An 8,529-nucleotide genomic window follows, 5' to 3' on the forward strand; every position below is an offset into this window, starting at 1 on the left:
AATTCCTCCTGTGATGAGATTAAATTGCTGCATCTCAGCTGTATCGTGATACCTGTACAGACTTGTGTAGTGGAGGCTTCCTATTGGTTAAGTATTCAATGCTCTGTCAATAGAACTGTTATTGGCAGATATTGAAAGAATATCCAATATCTAGTTTTTTGGATTTTAAGTAAAATTTTAATGAGAAACAGAATGTGTCTGAAATCAGAGATATTTGCATTCTCGTTTGTGGCTGTCAAAAAGTCCTGGTTCTCCTTTTTGAAGGCAACTGGCAAAAAACTGCCTAGTGCTTAGATTCATTCATAGTCTTAGTATTCAGATATTCCGTAAAATGTTTGTTGCACAGGCATCTATGGAATATCTGCTTTTCAAAGAAAGCAATTATTGAGTCCCGAAAATTCTTATCTTTTTTCCTTTCCTTTTTTTGGTGTGTATGTGTGAGAGGAGGGGGTATTTCAAGGCAGAACATTTTTAAAATATAATATTTATAATATCTTACATAAATAGCCAATTTAAATTCTCCTGGAAAAAATAGAAAAGGTTGACTTTTTTTTTTAACAATAGCTTTGTGGGAAAAACTTTAAGACTGCAACTTTAATTTATCACTCAAGACCTCAGGCTTGTTGTTTGGTGCACAGTGTAGAATCTTCTGTATCATCACTAAATTAGGACACTACATCCTCTCAGGACCTGAATTGCCTTTGGAATTTTGCACAGAAGAGCAGATACTATTATTTGGATGTTCGTTTAATCATCCATTTCTCCAGCTCAGCCTGCTTCACTGGCAAAGTTGACCTCTGAAATGTGGGTCCTGTGCTCTACAGAGAAAACAGCCCCTCATGGTCACCCAGCTGCATAGCTGCTGAGGAAGGAATAGAACATGGGCTGCTTCACGCGCTGCTGGTCCTTCCGACACCAGGCAATCACTGTCCCCTCACTGTTGGCTGTGTACAAATGGTGGCCATCGCAGGAAAACGTAAGGCTGTAGAAACAAAACGTGTACATTACATTTCTTAAAATTATATTAACATATTGGCCATGACATGGAAGGTGAAATATTTTCCCTGAAATATAGAGACATAAATGAAATGGTGGCTATTGCTTATTGGTTTTGACTGTGTTTCTAAGATATCGCTCTGCTCACAAGTTGTATGTCTGATTTTAACCTGGTTATGACACAAGATAAAACCAGGACCCAAGAGCTCCAGGACCCAAGAGATCCTTCTTTACATGGTATTTTATTTTTTTCATATTTATACTTTATTACCTAAACCACAAATGCTTAGCTATAGAAAACTAAAAAATAACAATAGCTATGTCCTTAAAATTATAACTATTTTACAGATATAATCTGAACAACTAAATTGAAGACAATAATATGCAATATAACAATTATTGTTGAATTCCCATTATTTTGTTTAGTAAAATTCTGTATTGCTTCTTCTTTTTTTTTCTGGTACTGGGGATTGAACTCAGGACCTTGCACTTGCCAGGAAAGTGCTTATTCTACTGAGCTATCTCCCTGGTCCTTGTATTGTTTCTAATGTTTTTTTATTTTTTAATTTTTTTTTTATTCTTTTTATTTTTTGGCGGGACTGGGGATTGAACTCAGGCCCATGTGCTTGCCAGGGAAGCGCTTTCTTCCACTGAGCCATCTCCCCGGCCCCCTCTAATGTTTTTTAAAAGCTATTTTTATATTCGCTTTAAAAATAAAGAAAAACTTTAAAAAAATTTAAGCTTTGATTCCAGATACAAAAAAAAAAAAAGCTCATTAAACTTTAGAGCTAGCACAATGAAAATAAATTTATTTTAATAAATTAGAATTTGAGTCACTTGACTTCTAATTGAGTTTTTAGAGTCAAATTTGTTAACCTAGCAAAGAGTAGCTGGCTGTTTATCTGTCTTCTCAAGCACATGGTTGTACCAATCAGTCACCATTATGTTTTTTGCAGACCAGTTTCTGAACTTTTAGAGGCTTCTTGGGCTCACTGCCCAGCGTGCCTGTCCAGTAGGTTCTGAGCTCAGACTCACTCCACAGGACAGGAAGTGTGGTCATTTTATTTTGGGGTCTGGACAACCTGCTGGCTTTTCATGATGCCTTCAAGCATGTAGTTCTTCAGGTTGGTGTGCTTTAATATCTCTCTAGCAAAAATACAATCGCAGGTCATATTATGCAGAATATAGGGGGACATTCTTACCTTACAATAGGCTTATTTGATTTTGGAAATGTAATTTCTCTCACAGGCTTTAAGTCCCAGGTGCTCCATAACCTAGAGGGAAAAAAATTCATATAATTATGCAAACTAAAACTACTCTTTCTTAAAAAGCCTACATATTTGTTTATGTGTTATAAGTTACCTGGGAGGAAATATAATAAGCAAATAACTGTTATTACTATGAATTTTATAAGGGTGAATGTACGATGAGGAACTTTTAGCTTCATATACCTTCATACTGTTAATCTTTTATAGTAAATACAGAATTTCAAAACTGTGCTAAATGTGTCTTTATTATCTAAAAATAAAGGAAGAACAACTGAAGAACCTGAAGCCAAATAGGATTCTGGTAAAAGGGAATGAACTTATTCAAAAGGATGGAGCTACTGAGTTGGAGAAGGACAGGAGAGGCAGTGGGGAGAAGAGGTATATCTATGTATGTAAGCAGGATGCTTTCAACAGCTATACTGTGCATTTCTGCTGCTTTAAGGAAAGAAGTTAAGGCTTTGTTTCTTCTCCTTTTTTAAATTGTTTGTACTTTTTCTCTTAATTTCTTATACATTTCTTTTTTTCTTCCAATTTTACATGCAATCTGTCAATATGAATAAGTGGTTGGAAGACAACACTATATAATACAACAAATACTGTGAAATTCATATTACTTTAAGTGAAACTCTATTACTTGTAATTTTTTCTGTTTTAATTCTAATTTGTACTCTCTTTAAAAAAAAGAACGTAATGTATAAAACTGAAAACATACTAGGGCTGGCCAAATAGCTCAGTGGATTAAAGTGCCTGCTTAGGCAGATGCAGGGGCTAGGAGTTTGATTCCCAGGCCTGCTGTGCCATGATTCAGACTAGGCATGGTGGTGTGTGCCTGTAATCCCAGCACTTGAGAGGCTGTAAACAGGAGGATCACTATGAGTCTGATGTATGCAGTGAGACCCTCTACACCCTATACACCCTGTCCTAAACTAAAAAAAAAAAACAAAAAAACACTCTTATGTAATATTAACATGCACTAATAAAGTATAATAAAATATAGAGCTTGAATAATTCTAATAAATATACATTCATTAAAAAATAAACTAGGTATTAAATATTAACATTCCTACATATTAACAACTAATTTCTAGGGAACAACTAATTTCTAGGGCTGGGGATATAGCTGAGTGTCATAGTGCCTGCCTGGCAAGTGTAAGGTCCTGAGTTCAATTCCCAAAACCCCCAAATTTTTAGAAACATTACATCCCAATGAATAAAAGCCAAAACAGAATCCCAACTTGGCCTACCTTACAATTCCATTTTCTAAGCCTCCAGCAATTACATTGACAGATACTCCCTCTGGCTGATTGGAGAAAGTCACGGAGCAGATGATCTCTCTGCAGTGGACATGTCCAACGAGGTCCCCATTCACTGTCCAGAGTCTAAGGTCACTGCCTCCGCCCGCTAAAACACCAAATTGTCCAGGAGGTCAGCAGGATATAGGGTCTCAGAGACCAGGATATGGGCCCCCAAGGGTGATCACGATGTACAAGGGCAGCCACGGCCAAGGACTATTTAAATTACTGCAGTGTAAGTGCCACTGAAGCTTACAATAATTATCCAGAGACAATGACCCATGAGAATGCAAAAATGTGGTATACAATGTAGAGCAATAAAGTAAATTAATCATGAATCTTTGTGTAATTTCAGCTTTGAAACATCAAATCTTATTTAGGTCTGAAAGTACCTGGAACACTGAACAATCTAAAAAGAGATGAAAATATTCTATGAAACTATCCAGAAGAAGTGACTTGTGTGACTTTCAAAGAGAAAAAAGAAAGGTGTAGTAAAAATTATCTGAGTTTAAAAACTAATTCTTAACAAGAGAAGAAAACTTACTCCTTAGCTCATCTAGGATGGATTTATCAGTGCTTCCTTAAATTTTGTTTCTCTTGGGCTGGTAAGATAGCTCAATGGACTAAGCGCCTGTTTAGGCAAGTGGAGGGACTGGGGTTCGATCCCTGACCCTCTGGCTCACTGAACTGGCCACCGGGACTGGATGTGGTGGCACACACTGTTTCTCTTTTCAAAAATTACAGTGGTCAATGTGTTCCAGTTTTTTGAGGGTATAAGAGTCAATCATTGTGTGCCATGCATTGGAAGTGGGTTTCTTGGGCTTATGATGACGTGCACAGCTTTCTTTGAAGAAATAGTCTCTGATTTAAAAAAAGAAGTTTTATCTCTAACTTAGACAGAAACTTTCTTTCTCCTAATAAATAAATTCTGCTCAAAAGAAAGGAGGTTATGAAGCATGACCACATTTCGATGACATATCTCATACCCTTAATTTTATCTTTTCATTAAGACTAACAATAGCATTTATCAAACAGTGAAAATAGTTCATATTTTATAGCAAAACTCTCAGAAGCATTAAAAATGTCAGCTATCACAGATCAAAGTGGTTAGTGTATTGTAGATTATTCAAAATAGCCCAAAGGCAGAAACAGCCAAATGTCCAAAACAGATGAATGGATAGATAAATGCTGTGTGTATTTAGATATAAGTGCACTATTGGGTGGAATACTATATTCACCACATAAAGGAAAGAAGTACTGAGATGTAATACAACATTGATACACCCTGAAAACATGCACTAAATACAATAGGACACAGAAGGACAAAAACTGTCTGATTTCACTTACATAAACTATCCAGGATAGGCAGATTCATAGAGATAGAACAGAGGTTCCCAGGGGCAGAGGTGTGAAGAACGAATGGGGAGTTACTACTTAATGGTCACAGCACTTCCTTTGGTTGATGGAAGTTTTTGAAATAATGGTGATGGCTGCACAACATATAATCAATGCCACCGAACTGTGTACTAAATGGCAAATTTTATGTTAAATATATTTTCACACACATCTACTGTTACTAAGACTTCCTACTGTAGCTCACTGACTAGGAGATGTTACCTAAATATGGCACCAACAGCAGAAGACTTAAGTTTATTAAAGAGATGGAATTACAACACAAGTCTGGTGGTATATACTTATTATCCTAGCACTCTGGGAGTGCTGAGACAGGAGGATCAAATTTTGAGCCCAGCCTATAAACTGAGACCATGACTCAAAATTAAAAAAGTGATTGGGCATGTAGTTGAGTGTGAAGGCCCTGGGTTCAATCCCTAATACAGGGGATGGGAAACAATGGAATCACCTTTTCTACGAGCAGGCTACATCTAATCTCTCATCTTTCCCTTTTAAATTTTGCATGTGATCAAATTTTTTTTTCTTAAATAAAGTAACCATATGAATACTGAGTCAAGTTAGAATGGTTATGAAATCACTGATACTCATCTGTAAAAGATATTGAAGCAGGGTTGGTCATTGTAACTTGTAGCTACTGCACAGCTTAATCCTTCAAAATGAAAAATCTAAATATGGGCCTGCACTCCCTGAAGTGTAGTACTAATAACCAAAGAATTATCCTAGCAACTCACTACATAGCATCTTGGGTTGCTGCAACACCAAATAACTACTTGTTTGCCTAAGACTTACCTAAATTACAGACTGTAACTACATAAGAGATTGCTTTCATGTATAGCTTAATACATTCCTGAAAAAAAAATCTTTTTCTTTTCTTTCCTTTTCTTTGTATTTTAGGGAAGGGTCTATAGCATGTTCAGGGTTTTACTGTTAGATTGGACTCGTAGTGATCTGCCTATTTACAGCCTCCCAAGAGCTAGGATTACAGGCGCGTGCTACCATGCCCAGTCTCAATTGCAGTCTCAGCGCGCCCCGGGGCAGAGCCAGCATGGCAGGCCTGCAGTCTGTTTTTTTCTATTCACTGTAATGAGAATTAAATTGAGAAAACAACTTGCTCTAAATCTTGGAGAATGGTATTACTTTCATAATGCCACCCTAACAGAGGACCAGGCCATGCATGTCTCACCCTCATTCAAAGGTATATGTTCTGCAGAGGGATAGAATGGTTACAAAATACAAAACCTATTATAACTTTTCTGTAGTTTTATATCTTATCACTATAAAAATCATATCTCATAGTAAGACCAAAAGAATTATGATCAGGAGGAATTAATTTGACAGTGTAAATTTTGAAACAATTTTACACACATACGATATATATATATGTACGTACAGATATACTCATTTTTAATTTTGATTCTAAGAAAACTTGTGTCCACTAAAATGTTACAATTTTTGGTAGGTTAAACCTGATTATTTCCTTCCTTTCTTAGCACATAAGAAAATAGGACTATAGTCTGGGTCACTAAACATGTTTGACTCTTAAAAAAGTAATTTAAAAAATAAGTTAAAAATTTCATTCTCTATTAAGTGCTCTTTGTGGAAAAAATCTCTCTCTCTCTCTCTCTCTCTCTCTCTCTCTCTCTCTCTCTCTCTCTCGAGGCCTTACAATTTTTGGGAAGGCTTTTTTGTTAAAATTGGAAAAAAGTTCTGGTCATTATTCTGTTATACTGTTTGATTTCCAGAGACACCCACGTATTCTACTATAAGCTGGTAATTGCAGCAAAAGTAATTTCGTTTTTAGTCCCCATATGACTAGCCGATGTGGTATCACAGGAGTAAATCACTGCTGGCAGCAGGAAAGTAATTAACTCTAAAAAATTCAGCTCCTTTAGGATCAATCCTAACTTTCAAACACTGCCAAGAAAAGAAAGTAGAGAACTTTATATAAATAAGCATTCTGTTATTTCCCCAGCATCCTTCTGGATGTGACATAGTAAAAGCCAACAAAGTACACTCAAGAAAGTCATCAATCAGTACTAAAATCAACTGTTTAAGATATTTTCCTTTAGTTATGGTCATTAGGAAATTAAAGTGTTTCCATGGCATGATTGTATGCCTGGAGATTAAAGTGGCAAAAATATTTTCATCTTTGAAGTCCTTAATCATAATCACCAACATTAGTTTTCTTGAATGTAAGAGTGAATGTTTTGTAAAAAAAAAAAAGGTAACAACAACAACAAAACTCTAAGAGATACCTGTAACATAAGAAAAATCAAATAACTGGTTTTTATTCCTGTTCCTGACTCACCCTTGGATTTTATTGTCTTTTGTATACTAGTAGAGATGCTGGTCACCAGGATTTTAGACCACCCCTGGGAGGGGTAAGACTGGATTGTGCTGTGTCACTTATCTGTTCTCTGATTTTTCAATCAAATCTTTAAATGACAAGGCCAGGTTTGCATTGAGGCTGGAGAATACCATGGGGCTGGTGCTTCCCTACTCTATAACTCGGTCTTGGTGTGGACTGGTCTCTTGTGCTCAGGACCCTTCCAGACTTTGCCCTAAGTAACTCTTCATCTGGCTGCTCATTTCAATTCTTTACTATAAATGATAGTAGTAAACACAGGTTGACCATCTGAAATGTTCTGGGAACAGACGTTTGAGAACTGTCATGATGATACAATTGGAAAATTCCACACCTGACTTCATGTGTGTATTAGGTATGCATGAAATATAGTAAATTTTGTGCTCAGACTTGGGCTCCATCCTCAAGATATCTTGTTACATATATGTACATATTAAATAATACAATAAAGAGACAAAATCTGCAATACTCTGTTACCAAGCATTTTGGATACTCAGCTTATCTGGTGATTTACTGCATTTTGTGACTCATTCTTGAAAATTATTAAACCTAGAAATACATAGACTTGACAACACCTAAATCTGCTAAGTACAAGTAGTGTCACATAGCTTGGCAGTCTACACACCTGTCTGGCAAGTATAAGGACCTGGGTTCCATCCTGGGTAACCTCATGCCATGCCAGTCCTGGAACCCTGCGCCCACTGTGCTGGCCACCAAAACAGGGCATGGCAATACACCCAGTGCTGGGGAGGCTGAGACAGGAAGATCACTATGAGTTTGAGCAGTGTAGTGAGAGCTTGTACTAAATAAAAGATTTTTAAAAATTTAAAAAGGGTCGGCCAAAAATAGTTTAGTGGATTAAAGTGCCTGCTTATGCAGATACAGGGGCTGGCCAGAGTTCGATCACCTGGCCTGCTGTGCCGGTCCTGCCCTCGGGGTGCACTGAGAAGGTGAGTGAGACTGGGCATGGTGGCGCACCTCTAATCCCAGCACGTGGGAGGCTATAAACAGGAGGAGTCTGATCTATGCAATGAGACCCTCTACACCCTGTACACCCTGTCCTAAAAATAAATACATAAATAAATAAAAAATAAATGAAAGAATTGAATTACAGTTTTAGATACCTAATTGGTATCAGAAAATTGAGGAAATGGTGTTTGAAAGATATTATATATTTGGTGTTATAAAAATATAT

The 8,529-nt window shown here is 36.8% G+C and overlaps 1 protein-coding gene across 1 annotated transcript in view; it reads right to left on the reverse strand.

The window, feature by feature from the left end:
* Window positions 1–557: 557 nt before the first annotated feature.
* Lyst (lysosomal trafficking regulator) overlaps window positions 558–8,529 on the reverse strand; it is a 289,805-nt gene continuing 281,833 nt past the window's right edge. The window contains exons 49-51 of the mRNA XM_023700860.1: window positions 3,509–3,665; window positions 2,199–2,270; window positions 558–982 (exon numbers count right to left, since the gene is read on the reverse strand). Of these exons, the coding sequence (XP_023556628.1) occupies window positions 844–982; window positions 2,199–2,270; window positions 3,509–3,665 (368 nt within the window). The 3' untranslated portion in view covers window positions 558–843. The remainder of the gene's footprint in view (window positions 983–2,198; window positions 2,271–3,508; window positions 3,666–8,529) is intronic.

The sequence above is a fragment of the Octodon degus genome, unplaced genomic scaffold, assembly GCF_000260255.1.
Source record: "Octodon degus isolate 3935 unplaced genomic scaffold, OctDeg1.0 scaffold00127, whole genome shotgun sequence".
Taxonomy (NCBI): Eukaryota; Metazoa; Chordata; class Mammalia; order Rodentia; family Octodontidae; genus Octodon; species Octodon degus.